Source organism: Urtica dioica, chromosome 11 (assembly GCF_054948205.1).
Source record: "Urtica dioica subsp. dioica isolate 48M chromosome 11, U.dioica_male_clone48M_v1_H2, whole genome shotgun sequence".
Taxonomy (NCBI): Eukaryota; Viridiplantae; Streptophyta; class Magnoliopsida; order Rosales; family Urticaceae; genus Urtica; species Urtica dioica.
The window spans coordinates 4,633,047-4,652,830 of record NC_142766.1 but is presented as its reverse complement, the minus strand read 5'-3'; the positions used below and the strand labels follow the sequence as shown (position 1 = coordinate 4,652,830).

At 36.4% G+C, this 19,784-nt stretch overlaps 1 protein-coding gene across 1 annotated transcript; it reads left to right on the top strand.

Annotated features, from left to right (window-relative positions):
• The first annotated feature begins 9,039 nt into the window (after positions 1-9,039).
• On the top strand, positions 9,040-14,426 carry LOC149380782 (hexokinase-3-like). Its single transcript, XM_089630626.1, has 9 exons — positions 9,040-9,665; positions 10,752-10,902; positions 11,007-11,189; positions 11,549-11,623; positions 12,550-12,705; positions 12,780-12,878; positions 12,962-13,089; positions 13,506-13,587; positions 13,680-14,426. The coding sequence occupies exons 1-9, from the start codon at positions 9,385-9,387 to the stop codon at positions 14,046-14,048; spliced, it is 1,524 nt and encodes a 507-aa protein (XP_089486752.1). The 5' UTR covers positions 9,040-9,384; the 3' UTR covers positions 14,049-14,426.
• Positions 14,427-19,784: the final 5,358 nt, after the last annotated feature.

The window sequence follows — 19,784 nt, the reverse complement described above, 5'->3', positions numbered from 1 at the left end:
GAATTGAAGTCATGTTTTTGGCTTTGACATTTCGTCGAACAGGTAATACGCGTCGAACAAGTAATACACACTGAAGAAGTTGGTGTGTGTTTTACGGCGGCGAAGCGAGGAGGCAAGGCGGCGGCGTCTTCCAAGGCGGCCGCGGCAGAGAACGGTGCCGATAAGTTGTCCAACGGAGTCGAGACGCTTCATATTATCGATTTCTTCTTCTAGTCTACTTTTGTTTTGTAAATATTTAGCTGTGGTCCTAGTTTTTTCTTCCAGTCTATTTTTGTTTTGTAAATATTTAACTGTGGTTCTACTTTCTTCTTTTAGTCTACTTTTGTTTTGTAAATATTTAACTCTGGTTCTACTTTAAGGGTATTTTGGTCTAATAATAAATAAGAGTGACTTACTTGCAACACGTTTTTTAGTGGTGACATAGATGCAATTTTGTTCATAAGAAGTGACTTTGGTGCAAATCTCTCGATCTATACTCTTTGCGTTAGAAACACATACTCATTCCTTGAAAGTGAATCATCAATCTTGTGTCTCGAAATATAATTTCAATGAAAAAATAATAATTCTGCATGTAGAGAGCCAACGATATCGGTGTTGTCGTCGTTATCGAAGCACTAGATAAATGGCGATATTTTGCACGTCATTTTTTAGCTCAAGTGAAGATGAGCTAAAAAAATTAGTTCGTCAAAATAAGTTTGAGAGTATATATAGTACTATGTGCGTATGTTGGAGTAAGAATGTATTCATGAACTCATGATTAAATTGGCGAATATTGAACTATGTCCATAGGACAAACATGAAAGCGTAAATTTTTTATTTTTTATTTTGTTCCAATAGAACTTGCACCTTTACCCGTAGGACAAATTTCCAGGGTCGCCAAAGATAAAACCATTAAATGAAACTCAAGCATTTGTTTGTTTCATTAGCATACAAAATAATAATGTATATAAATACTTGTGTATATGTTTCCAGTTGGAGTTTGAATGCTTTGAGTCTTATTTATTTGATGCAATAATGGAAAAGGGTTGAGTTTGGTGAAGCTATCATTTCTTCTTTCCAACTTATAATGGTTGGATTTTAATTAATGTATGGATATTCAAATCATATGTCTTTTTTTCCTACGAAGAAGTACCATGACAACTTGTAACGTCATTTAAGGCCTTATTGTTGAGCGAAAAAGAAATAAAAAAATCCAATCTCCAATATTTTTAGCTGTATATAAAACAAAGAACATTAAAAAAAAAATTTAAAATTAATTAAATTAGTACAACATTGGTTCTCAATTCCCTAACTCTCTGATATATATATATATATATATATATATATATATATATAATATTTATTCTCAATATGAAAGCTCGGTATTTGATGAGGGGAAAGAAATAGTTTGTGTAAAAAAAAATTGAAGAACGTGTCCTACTCCTATGTATATTCTTGACAGTTGACACTTTTCGCTACCGTTGAACATGCATTGAACGTAAAAAACATTTTGTAAACAATAATAATAAATAAAGGAAACGAAAATCAGAGGAATAATAATGAGAGGGAAAGAAGAGTAGGGACGAGCCAAAAAAACAAAGAAAAGGGATGTGTGAAGAGGAAAACAGAGAAGAAACGGACTGGTGTGTGTGTGTGAGATATAATAAACTTTATTTTTGCCGTATGCCAATACTTATTATTATTATTATATTATATTATATATGGTGGCGAGTGAAATGAGCTGGGCATTAGCGAGACACAGCTGGCAAAGGTACGAAGTCGCATACCGTCGCCGTTTGTCTTTGGATCTCTCTCTCTCTCTCTCAGTCGAATGGGAAATGGAATCCTCTCTTCCCATCTTTACAAAAAAGCCCCTTATTATATATACATGTACTAATCTATTCACATATTTACATTGTTCCTTAGAATCCATACTATTAAAATATCAAGTGTTTTAAATGTGGTGTCACATGACTTTAATAAGTACTATGTATGTTTAACAACCACAAAAAAGCACAACGGACAATGTTTTTTTTTCCTCCTTAAATTATTATGCTTGCCCGGGGGCAAAGTTATTCTCACGTGATCAAAATTTTCAACCAAAAAGCTTTTTTTTTTTTGGTGGATTGATAAAAATGAAATGTATGTAAAAAATTTGAGTGTTATATCTTCAAGAGAGTATCAATAAAAGTATACGAGTCTACTATATTTGGCATTGCCGTTTTTTTTTTTTGTTCTTCATGTGTAATACATAAAACCATATAAATCCGCAGCAAGATATGTTGGGGCCTTGGGGGTGTTTGTTTCGGTGCTCTCTGCGAGATTTCGTAATCAACGACATGTTTGTATGGAATGCGACAATAACATAATCATGAAAAGTCTTTATCTTCTCCTATTTATCCAAATTTATCGATCATATATTACTATTCTAATATGTGTTTTTGTTGGATTCTCCGAGGTTGTAACGAGGGTGCTCAGCGCCCACAGCTAGTGTCAATGGGTTATGACATTATTGAAAGGGTTTAACGCGAGGCTACAATTAAATGAAGATTTACAGTTTAAAGAAGAATCTTTTGTATTTACTTAAAATTGAACCATGATATACTTTGCCCCATAAGTACAACTTGTAAAAAAAACAAACTTGTAAAATAACTTGTCAATAAAAACAAACTTGTGAAAAAACTTGTCAAAAAAAGTTCAATTAACTAGTCAAAAAAACTTTTTTAAAATAACTTGTAAAAAATCTTGTCAAAAAAACAAACAAACTTGTAAAATAACTTTTCAAAAAAAAGTTGAATAACATAACTTGTAAAATAACTTTTCAAAAAAAAGTTGAATAACATAACTTGTAAAAAAAAACTTGTAAAATAACTTGTCAATAAAAACAAACTTGTGAAAAAACTTGTCAAAAAAAGTTCAATTAACTAGTCAAAAAAAACTTTTTTAAAATAACTTGTAAAAAAAATGTAAACATGTTTACCTGTATGCACATTATGGGACATTTTGATCGATTAGCCATGACGGGTATGTGAACTTAATTTCACCGTGCTCACTCTCCCGGTAAGACATGCGATTGTTCTTGAAGAAACCACATATGGCCACAATCCTAGCAAATGTTCGAGTCCAAGTCTGAATAATAAACATTTTAACAATGTTAAATAACCCTTATAATTTAATTAACCACAAATAAATGTAATAATTGCGAATAACATAACATTTTACGTACCTCCATCATCTAATGGTCCAGGCCTCGATGTCGATCCGAAATGTGAACCAATGAATGTTCTTGAAGTTCACGACGAACAGGATCCCACGAGCACCATCCTAAGGCAAAATATCGGTGTCTCTATACCCAGTCATGGGGGTAATAGTTGCCCTCATGTCCCAGTCCACGGGTTCAGGCTCTGCCCCCAGCTCGATGGTCTTCTTGATGTTCGCTTCTTCCTTTGTGAATCGGCCGTACACGTGGTGGACCCACTGACAATCCATGATTCGGACGTCTTGCCGATATCTGTCGAGAGCTCGTTGGCGAGCCCGAATCATGTGAATTATAGCATCAATATGCTGAGACATAACAAACATATAACGTTATTTTAAATTAAAAGGGAATGCGAAATATAATAAATAACATACCGAATCATGTAGCCATTTTGTTTCTGTCAACATCGTGTTGAAGAAATTCGTGTCTCCGTCGCACGTCTTCAGGCGAGTAGACTCCATGAACTTGCTGTCCCACTTCTTTGTTCGCAACCACTTAACGAAATTATTAAACTCCTTTAGCCTCGCGTCCTTCAACGGGTTGAACTTGGGGATCGGCTTCTCTGAATACTTGGGCCTCGTCGGATCAGTGAAATCGGCCCAACGCGACGACTTATGTCGCACTTGCCGATCTGGACGTGGCGAGGTAAGCTGTGCCTTGTCGCTTTTCCTTTTAAGCGGAGTTGTGAGTCGGCGTTGCTTATCCGGAATGTCTTCTCTACGAGGACTCGACGAAGACATCGACAACCTCGGCAAAGTCACCGGCCTGGTCTCCGATCGCTTTGACGACTCGCGATGCAAAGAAGACGGCTTCTTCGACTCCTTCGACGACTCGCGATGCGAAGAAGACGGCTTGTGCGATGAAGACGCCGACTTTTGACCAGCCGTCGGAGGAGGATGAGGAGGAGGAGAAGGAGGAGGGGTCCGGCATTTACGATGACCATCAGCTTGGGTCGTGGGAATCTCACCCCCAGGCAACCCCGTTTGTTCCTCGAATAAAATGTTAAGCCTCGTCCACATCGCAACCTGCAAGTCAAAGTAACAAAATATGTCACAAAATTTAAACTTGTCACAAAACTATAAATGAAATTTAAACTTAACACTAAACTCTAACTCTACAATGAAATTTAAATTTAACTTTAAAACGTTAAATTATATTTAAACTTAACTCTAAAACGTTAAATTAAATTTAAACTTAACTCTAAAACGTTAAATTAAATTTAAACTTAACTCTAAAACGTTAAATTAAATTTAAACTTAACTCTAAAACGTTAAATTAAATTTAAACTTAACTCTAAAACGTTAAATTAAATTTAAACTTAACTCTAAAACGTTAAATTAAATTTAAACTTAACTCTAAAATGTTAAATTAAATCTAACCTGGTCTCGCCTGATTCCCTCGATTCTACTCCCGTTCGTGCTAAGAGCGTGTAAGACCATCCATTGTGATTGCATCAATTGTTCTTGGGAGGTTCGCATTTCTTCCCACATTTCCCGTGTTAGGACAAAGGGCTCGGAACGTCCGCGCGAGGGGTCGGTGTGGGCCTCGATCTCACTGCGGGAGTGGTCGGTGGGGGCCTCGATCCCATTGCGGGAGTGGTCGGACTACCAAGACGAACACGTGGAGTATCTGACACGTGTTCGTCGTCGGAGTCTCCGACGATGACATCGTCTGCGACAGTCGCGACTCGATCTATTTCTTCCTCGATAGCTCGCGGCTCTATCGCGTCTTCTCCCTCGACGTCTATGGGATACAGACATTTGCTCGTCCGCGTCTCGAGGAGAGTGAATTTTTTTTTCTCTGCTGCCCTTGGTCTCAGCATTTGAAGAACGCCCACATACAAAACCAAAAACAATTATTAATATTCCAAAATAATGTAACATACGTTTAATAAAAGTTAAATAATAAAAAGTTACCGTTTTCTTATTCAGGACGGTCTCGATGTCTTCGCCCATATGACGACATTACTAGACCACGAGTGCATCCTGGGCACACGAATCCCCTGGTTCGACCCGAACCTCATCCCGATCTCTGGGATAGCCTCGTACGCCTAGTAATGAAGGGTATGAAGATTACCCGTCAATGTGTACTTGGCCTCTTTCTGAGCCATGTCCGGCTTGTCCTTCAACTTCTTCTGCAACGTCTCGTGATAATGCCTTAGGTTCACCGACAAACTGGAATACGTCTCCGCCCAACTCAAATTTCCCCAAGGCATCTTGAAGAAGAATGGGAGGTCTTCAACGATGTATAGAAATTTCTGCCACCTTTCCTCGATGACTTTGTTGGCCGGCTGTCCCAGAAGATACCCATACACAAATACGAGCAGCCCGAGCTTGAACGCATCGTCATGGCTCTGACATATGGTGAACACGTTGATCAACGTGCTGAACTTGCTTCCGACGACGCCGTTCAACTGGTCCGTGATCAATCAGTCGCTCTTTCGCTCGTCTTGCTCGGCTTTAGTCGGACCGTCTTCATAGCTAATCCCCGAGACGAGTGCGTACTCGAGGCGTCTGAATCTTACTCGTTTGCCTCTGATACCAAAATGTATCTCCCCTCGTGTTGTCGCCTCGATCTTCTTTTGAAGGAGAGTATGTACGAGCACCGGTGAGAAACCGAGCTCGCTCTCCGAAAAAAATTGCTCGAACGGAGTCTCGATGATTTGATCTTTTATCCCGAGCTCATCGAATCTCCTCCGTACCAGCTTCAAGATCCCCGTCCCACCGTAGGTGATACGACCCGGGAATGGGACGTTGTATATGTAGTTCAAATTGTCCTAAAAACGACAAAATTAGGTCAGAATCATAATTCATCGTATGACATCGTACAGACTCGTACATCATCGTATAACAAAAAAAATTGAATTTTTTTAAAAACCATCGTATGACATCATACAACATCGTATAACAAAAAAATTTGAATTTTTTTAAAACTATCGTACAACATCGTACGACATCGTACGATATCGTATGGCATCGTACGACAATTTTTTTTTAAAAACTTAAACCCATCGTACAGCATCGTACAACATCGTATGGCATCGTACAACTCTATGAATTTCATCGTACGACATCGTACGATGCATCAACTGTTGTCAATGATGCCCACAAGAAGAGTTGTAGTCTTTATTTTGTACATTTGATGTAATAAAGTCTCATGAAGACTCTTGCTTGTAATTGCCTATCTATTCATTAATAAAGTTGAAACGTTCATTCATTCTTTCTTTGTTTGAAGCTTTATGATAAAACCTTAGTCTTTTAGTCCATAAACAAACTTAACAACTTACGAAGAGACAAATGTAGATTTGCATGAACAAACTCTTCGTAGTTTGCTTAAAACGATATATTCGCAATCTTAGGGTCAAAGGACTATTGACCTCAGTATGATTGTTAGAAGAATCTATGATGTCTGGTTATGAGGCATTGAGAGTTGGAGACTCTATAGTTCTTCTAGGTATCTTCCGAAGGTACTGAATTGACCAGTGCACTTCTAGAGACAAGATAAGAACAAACCATTTAACCTCTTATGTCTCGAAGTCACTATGTATGAATTGCATCATGCTTACCTTAATCCTGAAATGAGACATGCCATTTCACACCTTAGTATTCTCATTTGAGAAAGTCAGAGTTCGGACTCACTATGTGATTCCGAACAGGGCCTATTGGTGAAGTACTAAGTTGTGAGTATGTCATGAGTAACTTTGTGAAGTTCTCATAGATATGGAATTCATGTACAAGATTGCTGAAATGCAATGTATGTCACCTCATGCTTTGTTCCTTGGAGTGTGAATAAATGAACTGGCCAGTGTCACCTCATAGATATGGAATTCATGTACAAGATTGCTGAAATGCAATGTATGTCACCTCATAGTTTATTACTTATTAAGACGATTCACCATGATTTTAACTAAATTTGTACCTTTAAATCAATCACATGGTAAATCAATCACATGATTTTAGCTATTTGTTTACTGCAATTTTGAATCAACATTTATAACCTTCCGTGGGTTGATATAAGGCTGGACCCTATGACCGCATATAGGTTGGGCTGTGGTGAAGTCTTCTATTCTCGTTGTCCTTGCCTCACCGGAAAGAGGTTTTCGGTTCCTCATCACTTCATCAACAATCGGCCTTCGTGTTCTTTGTGCTTTTTAGGTGTTTGTGTTCTTCGTGCTCTTCGCGTTCTTCGTGTCCTTTATGTTCTTCACATTGTTATGATCGTCGAGTTCTTCGTGTTCGTCATGTTCTTCGTGTTCTTCATCTGATAATCAAGAAACATGAACAACAGGCATGTATGATTTCTCCCCTGACGCGTGCTCTGACGCTCAACATTAGTCGGGGGATAGAGGGTCTCATCTCGTCTCTAGAGGGTAGAGAGAGGAAATATTTTTTTAGTGAGAGATACGCAGAGGGTTTCAAGTCCAGAGAGACTTATCTTGAGAGAGAGCTGAAAATGATATAGTAGTATTGAGGCTTATGAGGAGGTTTACCTGTGTCTTAGAGACATGTGGACCAATATATGGATGTGATATGGGAGTTGGCGGCATGCACATTCGCGGAAGCTTGGAGTTTGGTGGCTCAAGGGGGTAGGCGGCATGTGGATTGGTGACACATTTGAGTTGGCAACACTATCAGGTTAGCGGCGCCATCAGGTTGGAGGCAAAGATCATGTTGGCGTCAAGACTCATTTGGTTGCCAAAATGAGTTGGAGGCAAAGCTTGTTTTGTGGTCAAAATGGGTTGGAGGCAAAATTTGTTTAATGACCAAACGAAGTTGACGACAAGGCTGATTTAGTGGCCAAAATGAGTTGGCGGCAAGGGATGTTTAGTGGCCAAAATGGGTTGGCGCCAAGACTCATTTGATTGCTAGAATGAGTTGAAGGTAAAACTAAAATGAAAGTTGAGTTGAAGGTCTGAGTCGGGTTGAAGGTGAAACTTGGGTTGCAATATTTCTTGCTCGCAAGTTTCTTTCACAGTTGACACAAGGTTTGTCCCGAACACTTTGTTCGGGGACTTAGGCCTTGTATATGGTTTTTTGCTATCGGGATGTCATTTTTACATTGTGTAAATGACGGTATAACATTATTTTATCATGAAATCATAAAGATAAAGATGACATATTCCTAAGATTACTTCAAATTATAGATAAACAAAAGGATATTCTTATTTTATCCTAATGAAGCAACAACGGTAACAATCTAACATCATCATCAAGAACATAGTGAGAAGAATTTGTCTGTTCCTAGCAAAAAAAAAAAAAAGAAGAATTTGTTTACAAAACTGCCTCTTTCGTTATCTTTAATTTGAAATCGTATACAAAGGATATATACACACGCATTAGACACAAACACGCACGCATCAATAGGTTTGAGATAAAGCACAAGTCAAACTATATTAATAGGTTTTTGTGCGGATAAACATAACGTTATATTAAAATGTTACGATGCTTAAACATAAACCCGTGACATCTCTATTCACCAAAATTACTGCAAGACATGGCTATAGCATTACTTGGTTGCTAAATGGGCATGTCTTAATCAATGGGACAAAACAAAATCAACCATATATTTGAGAAACACAACTTTCCTACAAAGTAATACCAAAACTTTTTTCCAGAGCCCGATAGACACCAAAAAGGCAATATACCAAAAACAAATATACATATTACAGGAAAAAAGTCCAGTACAAAGCTTCCCTTTCATTTTCATTTCCCATTTCCACATATTGTAAAAATAATTAAAAAAAAGGAAACAAATTCGCCGAAGGGTATTTTAGTCGTTTCGACGCGTATATAAGTATATACACCAGTTCGCTTTCCAATATTTCGCCAACGCAAAAAAAGAGAAAAGTCTCTCTCTCTCTCTCTCTCTCTCAGTGAGAAGCATTTCCCTGAACTCTTTACGGGCAAAACCCTCGCCGGATTCTCCACCGGCGAAAAAATTTCCAGCGTACCAACAGTGAAAGAACGAGGCCTCGTGACGGAGCCAGTCAGCGTGTAACGACACCGCATGGTGAGACGGCGTCGGTCGGAGGACAGAACTAGCAGGAGAGAAAGGGGAAAAAAACGGCGTCGTTCCGCCGCCGCAGATTTCTGATCGGAGAAGAGAAAAAAAATTAGGTCAAATACTCTGAAGGTAACGCTTTCGAGATGGGAGGAGGCAAGGGAGTGGTGGTTGTGGCGGCGGGACTGGCGGCGGTGGCTGCCTGCGCTGTAGCGGCGGTGGTGGTTGGCCGGAGAGTGAAGAGCAAGAGGAAATGGCGGAGAGTGGTCGGAGTTTTGAAGGAGCTCGAAGAGAGCTGTCGGACTCCGGTGGCCAGGCTCAGGCAAGTCGTCGACGCCATGGCCGTTGAGATGCACGCTGGCCTCGCCTCCGAAGGTGGCTCCAAACTCAAGATGCTTCTCACATTCGTAGATGCTCTCCCCAATGGGTAATACTGATAATAAGTTTAGATTTCATTGTGTACTGTGTAGTAACACACTCAATCGCAATCTCTTGTTTTTTTTTTTTTTTTTGAATTTATTTTTGCTCGGAACAATGAGCTATTTGATTCGATTTTTTCTGTTTTTAATTTGGTGTGTTTTGATGGTTATTAGTTGGCGTTTTGTTGGTATGATATGTGATTTGTATTTTAGTTACAGTTGGTTAGGTATATTTAATTAGTTGGAATTCAATTTGAATGTAGTCCTGATTCTTGATTAAATTTTTATTTGTTTTGTTTTTATTTTGGTAATTGTTTTTTTGATTCACTGTGGGGGTTGTTAATTTTGTTTACAAATTGAAAGATGTCATTTTTAATAATTATTCTTTGTTATTGTTGGGTATACAGGTGATGCTGATAGTGAATTGGGGGATTTGAAAGTTGTTTACTTTCATTAAATGTTTGTGTTGTTGTTGTTCAGTCTTAACGATGAATTAATCACTCCACTGCTAAAATTAAGATCTTATTTTGAAAACTTTGCCCCTGGCAATCTGAAGGTTCTTTAAGTCCTTCGCTTTATTACATAATTGTTAAGATCTATAGAAGTGGTTTATCAGTGTTGTTTCGTAGATTCCAGATATAAATAGTTTGCTGTTTTATGATTCTCTTTTGTGATATTCACAATTCCTGGTGTAACTTGATAGGTATGCAATGAATACGTCCATAAATTTTTTCACTGTTTAGGATTCGCCTTTCGTTTCATTCTGTTTTCTTCGGTCGGTCGTTTTGGGGTATAATTTTAGCGTAATCAGGTAGACAGATAATGATTTTTTTTCCTTTTTTTTTTTTTCGCTTATCTATAGATGCGATTATATTTATCAATTGACAGAGCCCAGTTATGTTTCTGACTATACGAGTGTTGTTTGAGTTTATGATTGGAAAGCCTTGTCTTTCACCTAAGTCACATCGTGACATATCGCTGGTGTTTAGCATGTTTAAGATTTGCATATCTCGGCTTAGTGATCTATGTATCTTAATGTCTGTGTATTCATTAATCAAGGCTGATTTATTTCCTTTTAATTTATCTATGGGCAGGAGTGAAAGCGGAACTTATTACTCGCTCGATCTCGGGGGTACTAATTTTAGGGTGTTACGGGTTCAACTAAGAGGAAGAAGATCCTCTACCATTGGTCATGATGTGGAACGGCAACCCATTCCTCTGGAACTAATGACCTGCACAAGCGAGGTGATTTTCTTCTAATGATTTTACAATTGACTACTATACCTTTGTTAAACTTGCCATTCTGTCCAGGATTTATACTGATGTGTCTTCTTTGATTTCTTGTGTAGGAGCTCTTTGATTTTATTGCGTTGTCACTTAAGGAATTTGTTGAAAAAGAAGAAAATTATTCGAAAATCTCATTGGAAAAAGGGAGGGATCTCGGATTTACGTTCTCCTTTCCTGTGAAACAAGTGTCCATTTCATCAGGCATCCTCATCAAATGGACAAAAGGATTCAGAATTGCAGACACGGTTGGTCTTTTTGTTATTATAGTTTGAAATTTAGAAAACTGAAAGTGCAGTGGAGTATATGACCACATTTTTTCCCTCCTGTCTCACTTTTTCCCAAGCTTCCCTGCTGTTCCCTTAGTTTTGCATCCCATTTGTTCACAATAATTCAACACTTGGGATCTACTGACCCCAAGAATAACTTTTTCTATTCTGCGAATGACTGTTTTACCCTAATCAAATGAGAAATTTCACGTCCTTTGTATTCCAATAAAAGAAGAGTGGTTTTTTTTCTTTGTTTAGCCATTCTACAATCAATTTTTTTATTCTAGGAGTGGCCTATAGAAATAACTAAAATATGTATATGACTTATTGTTGATCAGGTTGGAAAGGAGGTTGCAGGATGTCTGGAGCAAGCATTGGTGAGACAGGGTCTAAATATGAGGGTAGCAGCTCTGGTGCGTGACAATCTTATACATAGATATATGTATGTATGCATATATATATATATATATATATATATATATATATATATATTTGCGTTTATAAGCTCGGTGACGCATGCACATCGTGGTGTTGTAAACAGAATAGAAATGAACTTCTTATTGCAACTTTATTTATTGTTACCATCATGCTATTTTCTTCCTGTACTCCCGCATTTTGCAAAATTTTTAGCTCTGCTGCATCATGTCATAGTCTTGAAATTGGATCAGGATGGTGATTTAGTTTCTGATTCAGCGAGTACGAGTCTAGTTTTTAAATGTTACTTAGGTTTCTTCAATGTTGGCTTTTATTGCCAACTAATTTTTTTTTTTTGGAATGTTTGAAGGTGAATATGTTTTATTATTATTTTTTATTTTATTTTTATTTTTATGTGTTTATTTATTTTCTTATCCTGAGATTTGAAGCAGTTAATTTACAGTTTAGTCTAATGTGGGGATATAAATGATTCTTGGGAATATTATCAGTATAATTGAACTATTCAGAGTAGTAGCATAGAGGGTTTGGTCCATTGACACTTCATCTCTTTTTTTTTTTCATTGCGTGGACACTTTGTCTCTTTGTTTATTCGCTTTCAGGACTTTATTTGTTTAATAAAATAACTACATGCATTATTAAATAATTTCTCAACAACATAAGTCTCGTCAAAGATCACCTAACAAGGTATGCATACAGATTGACCTCCTTAAAATGTCAACAGGGCTACAAGAATTTAGTCTTTTCTTCACACAAAAGAGCTCTATGGATTTAATCTTAAATGTTTCAATTTCTCTGGTTTCAACACCCCAATAGCGGGAGGGAATGCAGTGCCTACATTATCCATGTTGACCCTGGAATTCCCATGACTGAAAGCTGTAGATTTTGTTCTATTTTATTTGAACAGGTCAATGACGCTGTGGGAACGTTAGCTCTAGGGCATTACCATGACAAAGACACCGTGGCGGCTGTGATAATCGGAACTGGTACAAATGCCTGTTATTTGGAAAGGACTGATGCTATTATCAAGTGCCAAGGACTTGTAACACCTACAGGATGCATGGTATTTATTTCCACCCACCGTTTTCTTTTTTTTTTTTACTCATGTATTCATGTCCTTTGTTTCTTGGTTAATAGGTCGTCAATATGGAATGGGGAAACTTTTGGACGTCTCATTTACCAAGAACATCTTATGATGTTGAACTAGATGCTGATAGTCCAAACCCCAATGACCAGGTAAATGTTAGGTAGTTGACTTCTTATATTGTGCCGATAATTGGTACCCGAGGAAAATCTCATGCTATTAGAATTTACTCCAGGGTTTTGAAAAGATGATATCTGGGATGTATTTGGGGGACATTGTTAGGAGAGTGATTCTCAGAATGTCATACGAGACAGATATCTTTGGATCTGCTTCCTCCAAGCTAACAGTGCCTTTTGTCCTGAGGTCAGTCTCCTCTCTCTCTCTCGAGGATTTATTATTATTACTACTTTTTTTTTTTAATATTTTTTGAGTTATCATGGAATAGACAGAATTCTATCATTGGGCACAAGAGCCCACTACAGGAAAAGAGCTTAGACAGTGATATTGTTAATTTTATGTTTTCAATCATTTAATTCATGCGTTTTAAAAATAAAACTGGAAATGCGATCACTCAGAGGATTCGAGGATAAGGAATAGTTCCCATACTTGGTGACGACGCGTTTTTTTTTTTTTTTTTTTTCGTCTTTCAAGGTGTTTACTTGTGCAAGTTTGCGTCTAAATCACAGACCAAAAAATAAAATAAAATAATGATAGTTATATATCAGAACACAGTTCAACAAACGACATTTTCCAATTTTGTTCTGTACATTCCGTCTCAGGACACCTTTAATGGCTGCAATGCACGAGGACGATTCTCCCGATTTGGAGGAAGTCGGAAGGATTTTAAGAGAAATATTAGACGTAAGCTTTTCCTTTCCTTGGCCTCTGCTGGTAATATATACACGCGCACACACAGACATACGTCTTTGACACTTACTTTTCGTGATCTTCAGATTCCAGACGTTCCTTTGAAGGTGCGAAAGCTCGTGGTGAAGATTTGCGATGTGGTGACCCGAAGGGCCGCCAGGCTGGCGGCAGCGGGAGTGGCGGGGATTCTAAAGAAGATCGGGCGAGACGGGAGCGGCGGTCTGACAGGTGGCAGAAGGAACGACAACAAGATGAAAAGAACGGTGGTCGCGGTAGAAGGGGCTTTATACACAAGCTATACAGTGTTCAGAGAGTACTTGCACGAGGCTTTGGCCGAAATATTGGGCGAAGAAGTCGCACAACATGTGGTTCTCAAGGTAACAGAAGATGGGTCTGGTATCGGAGCAGCTTTACTCGCTGCTTCTCAAAGTGTTGATAGAGTACAGCCGCTATAAATATATATATATTTATTCCTATATATATATACATATAGCCCCTGTAAATGTAGAAAAAAAAGGAAGGAAAAGAAAAAAAAATCATTCTTCATAATTTATATCTTTGTATAAAAAGGAAGGTTTGTCAATATTTATTTCTCAAAATCAGTGTTGATGCTATAGCCAGTGGGAATTTATTCTCTTTTTACCGAATAATTTCCACACAAAAAGATGTATGGGGTTTTAGAGGCTAGTTTGGAAATGGGACGTGGTTTATTATGTCAACGAATGGATCGGTGCAGAAAAACTTATCAGAGTGGTTTGATCAACTAGTAGTATTATTATTTCTGAAACTATGCATTCTTTGTGATTTATTTATTAAATTTGTTTTTTTTTTTTGTTTTTTGTTTTGTTTTGTTTTGTTTTTTTTTTTTGTTTTTTTTTTTTACGTTACATTGTAATTATTTGCTTATTGGTCTCAGCTCTCAGGTGCCTACTGGTTTTTCTTATATGTATATACGTTTCAAAAGTGTGGGAAGAGATAAGGGACTCCTAGAGAAGTGGAGTCCAAAAAATTAACATATAAAATACTACTTCTCAAGCATAGAGGATTATGTTACAAAATAGAAAATTATATTTGGAACTCATAATTAACATTCTTAGAAGAGTAATGATACACACATCAACGGTCATCAGATTGTGAGAGAAGAGTAAGACTCACCTAATGTGAGATCCACCTCTTCTCTCATATCAGCGGTCTACTGATTGCTAATGAAAATCATTTATGTTCTTAGAATCTTGAGATGACAATGTCATAAAAAAAAGTCGTAACACACTTGCATACAAGTCCAAATCCAAAATGCGCACAAAATTAAAATGTTTCTAAATCTTCTATACTTGATAAATATTTTTTTTTCTAATTATTTATATAATTTCTTTAGTCATGTTTTGGACCCTAATTCTCTAGGAGTCCATTTTCTCCTCCCTACACTTCCAGTTTGTTTTTAACATATCAAAGCGGGGTTTCTCTTACAAAAATATTAAAACGTAGTTAAAAAAAAAGACATTTTTTTGGATTCTTATCAACTTTAACCTACGTTCTTTACATAACGATTTTTTTTTTTTTTTTTTTTTTTTTACCTTAAGCAGTTAGACCGGATATTGTTTAAGCTTAATGAGTTATATAATAGCATATGAAAATATCACGAGATCCCATTTTAAAACTAATTGACGACGAAATGAGTAACTCATGATCTTTATAAATATTGCTAGTTCTCCTTTACTCTCAATGTGTGATTTTAAAAATTCACGTTAAATTTCTAGTTTTTTTTTATAATTATTAAAAAAAAATACTCAAAACTAATACAAAGTAAATACGTACATCATCATCATATATGAGTAAACAAGAAACATTCACACACTTCGCCGCTATAACTTAAATGCATCTAATAGATTAACTAATTTGCAATAAATTTCTTTCACAATTGCTCATTTGATGGTTGTTTAACATTGGCATACATACCTTGTTAAAAACTGTAGAACGCGAAAATGCAACACGAAAAGAGGATGGTGAAAGTAGTTATTTAGTTTTGGTGCAAGAAATGACTAATAGTAGAAACAATGACATGATGAAGATCTTTTTGTTAGCTAAAACTTTGCAAAAACAAAAAAAACGAAGAGCCTACTTATAGTGGTATGTAGACGAAAATCATCTAGAAAAATCTAGATTTAAAATTTTAATTGTTATCTAATAATGATGATTATGCTATCATCTAGAAGTATCTAGTTCAAATAAAAGGCATGTAGATGAAACTCATCTAGAAATATCTAGATTTAAATGTTTTAATTTTTATCTAATAACGATGATTATACTGTTATCTAGATATCTATAGTTCAAATAAAAAAAATTGCATTCGTTGTTGTCAGATATTATGACGAATATTACTGTACTATTATCTAAAAAGATTAGACGTTGTTAGACTTAGATTAATGATGACTATTAGCATTTTTGTTGATATCTTAAAATTAAATGGTAAATTTTCTATTGCAGCTTGATGTGACTAGTAAATTGAGTCTATGTGAATAGTAAATCCTACTTCTCTTATATATATAATAATAATAATAATAATATGGCTGAGTTAGACTATTTTTGATATTCAACCATTAACAAATATTTTGTATAGTTTTTCTTTTTGTAATGCAATTTAGAAATGAGTGTTTGATTAAACAATTAAGAGAAATGACATATATTCTGTGTTTTAGTGAAATATCGAGTTTAACTTTTGATTTTCATATATGTCGAGTTTGTACCCCCTGGTTAATCAAAATATGATAAAATTGTAACTAAAATAGATAACTGTGTCGCGAATCTTCCTTTTATTGAATTTTCATTGATTCTAACTCTAATATTTATATGTAAACTCCATTTTACTCCGTGTATGTAATTTATGTTGGCATTGGTGCCCACGAGAATAGTAGTAGTTAAAACTTATATACATTTGATGTAATAAATTTTCACGAAGACTTTTGCTTGTAACTGCTGAATAATTAATAAAGAGTTGAAACTTTCATTCGTTCTTCCTCGTTTGTTTGAAGCTTTATGATAAACCTTAATCTTTAGTCCTTAAACAAACCTAACAACAAATGAAGAGTCAAATATAGATTTGCATGAACAAACTCTTCATGGTTTGCCTAAAACAACATACAATCTAAGGATTAAAGGGCTATTGATCTCAGTATGATTGTTAGGAGAATCTATCATGTCTGGTTATGAGACATAGAGAGTTGGAGACTCCACAGTTCTTCCTAGGTATCTTCTGAAGATACTGAATTGACCAGTGCACTTCTAGAGACAGTATAAGAACAAACCATTTAACCTCTTCTGTCTCAAAGTCAATGTGTATGAATTGCATCATGCTTACCTCAATCCTGAAATGAGACATGTCATTTCATAGCTTACGTACTCTCATTTGAGAAAGTCAGAGTTCTAGATTCATTATGTGATATAGACAAGACCTATTGATGAAGTATTAAGTTATGAAGATGTCATGAACAACTTTGTGAAGATCTCATAGGTATGGAATTCATGTACAAGATTGCTGAAATGCAATATATATCACCTCATGCTTTGTTCCTTTGAATTTGAATAAATGAACTAGCCAGTTTCCAAATTGAGTTGTGACTCTTTTGGATGAATCAATGTGATTTGTTAGCTCCTCGTCAATATATTGTTTATAACTTATTCACAAGTGACAAATGAGTTGAGGAAATAACAACTAGAAGGGTAAAATGGTAATTTTATTAATCCCATCTAGTTGATGATATTCATGAAGGGTAAACATAGATAATATTCAATGGATCCACTCATCACAATTAAGTAGAATTTAGTAGAAAATATATTCATTTGAACCGAGAGATTTTCAGTGTCAACTCTTTAGTGGAGTCAGTTGACATTAAGCTAGAACTTGGAAAAGGTTTGTGAACTTTTGTATCCAAGTATGCTAGCTCAAGCTTTGTTCATTTGGATCCATGAGGTCACTACCACAAGTCATTAGAGTAGAATTTGTTAAACTAGTAGCTAAGTCAAAACTAGTAGCCTTATGCTATTAATTTGTTTTCTCTTTTCCTTTTGGCAAGTATCTTCATACATCAATGCACAAAATAATTTCCCTTTATTCCTTGATGATGGCCACGGTTTTGAGCATCTAGAACAAGCTTCTAGATGTTTCTTTATTTGTTCATAACAATACAAGAAAAGCTCATGTAGAATTTTTCACATAAAATGAAATTCAATCTTCAAGGCCCAATTTTTAATGTTGGCCGTGTGGATCCATTACATTGTCATCATATGAAAATGTCTAAAATCTTATTTGTGGCTCTATGGTATGGACGACCAAGCTAAGGAAAAAGGGAAACAAATTTTCAACCTTGGTATTATTATGATATGAATGAGAAATAAAGATTGTGCTCGTGAATATGTGATATTCAATAGAAAAAAGGAAACTATCTCTTCAAGGCAATCCTAAATACCACACCTAATTCACAATGTTGAAATAAGTTTTTGAGATTGAGAGCTTCTCTCTCTAGATTTGGCCTCCCCCCCCCCCCCCCCCCCCCCCCCCCCCCCCCCCCCCCCTCTCTCTCTCTCTCTCTCTCTCTCTCTCTCTCTCTCTCTCTCTCTCTCTTCTTGCTCTTTTGTTTTGGCACCTAGGTCCCCATTAAACCTAGCGTTTTGTATTAGTTCTTTGGTTCTAAGACTAGTTCTTGAGTCATTGTGTTTAATAGTGCACACACACTAAATCTTTTCTAAACTCGAAGACTCTAGTGGTAGAAACTATTGTGGTTACTCAGATTCAAGAAGACACAAGGAGACAAGCTAAGTGGGGAGACGAGCGATTCAACATTTCCAAAGGCTTCTCAACGCTCAAGCTTCTAACGAAGTTGGTATCGAGTGAAAACTCTTTATATTTATTAATTTTAAATTATATATTCATGCATTTTGTCTAGATAGTAAAATCATTTGACATGTTTTAAAGAATTTTTTATATTCCGCCACTTGCTAGAAGCGATAAATTATTCTTAATCCTAGATCTTTTCCAACAATTTATTTAAAAACGAAAAAAACAAACAACATGCATTGAACACAAACAGAGAAAAGGGATAAAAATCTAGAATCGATATTCATCAGAATCAATTCGAAGTTGTAATTCGAGCCTCTTGAGTGGTATAAATTCTAGAGGAAATGACGGTATAAGTGCCCAAAGTTTTCGGGTTTTTACACTTATGTACCCAAACTTTTTTTTTTCGCGGCATAAGTATCCAAAGTCGGGTCTCCGTTTCGCTTTTAGTGTTTTGGACGTTAAATATAAACGGCGAGCCACGTGTCTTCATCCTACAATATCAGACTTAATAAACGGGAATAAAGTAGAGGAAATGGCGAAATAAAACCACCGAAATAAAGACCAGTTCACATATTATGAGAAGAAAAAAAAAATACCTAAAACCCTAAATCCCCAAATTTTGGATACTTCTTCTACTTGAGAATCGCTGAAATTAAGCTCATGGAAGGATCGAATTCGTCCTTCGGGAGTCGCTGCAACAGCAAGAGCCGCCGCTCTCCCCGCGGAAGTGGAGAATCGACGACGTCGAGAGCCGTTCGGGGTTGGATTTGCTCGTGTGGTGTAGAAGTCGTCCAGAGGACCTCGTGGACTGATTTGAATCCCGGGAGGAGATTCTTGAGCTGCTACAAGTCACGTGTAAGTTTGATATGATTTGCTGTTGTGGAGATTCTTGAGCTGCTATGTGGACTGATTTGCTTTTGTGGATATTCTTGATTTCTTTCAACAGATAATGTTTGTTTGGTATGATTTTCTTCTCTTCTTATTCAGCCTGAGGAACAATGCAGCTTTTTTCAATGGTTAGACCCAGAAATTTGCCCAAGATCAAAGCAAATTATACCCGGATTACTTAGGAGAGTAAACGAGTTGGAATTCGAACTATCCAGACGACCTACGGGCAGAGAGGAAGAGCAAGCAATTAGGAAATCACAAAGCATGAATTTTAGATACATTTTCGCAGGAATTTTATTTGGAATTGTAATTGGTTTTTTTTCTTGGCTGTTAAATATGTTTTCTTGACTCCCATATTAAATCTGTTTTCTTGACTCTCATGTTAATGGTAATGAATTTGTTTTCCACAACTGTATTCTTGATGCCCGGCAATACTAATATGGGTTTGAAGAGGCATATGAATGTGTTA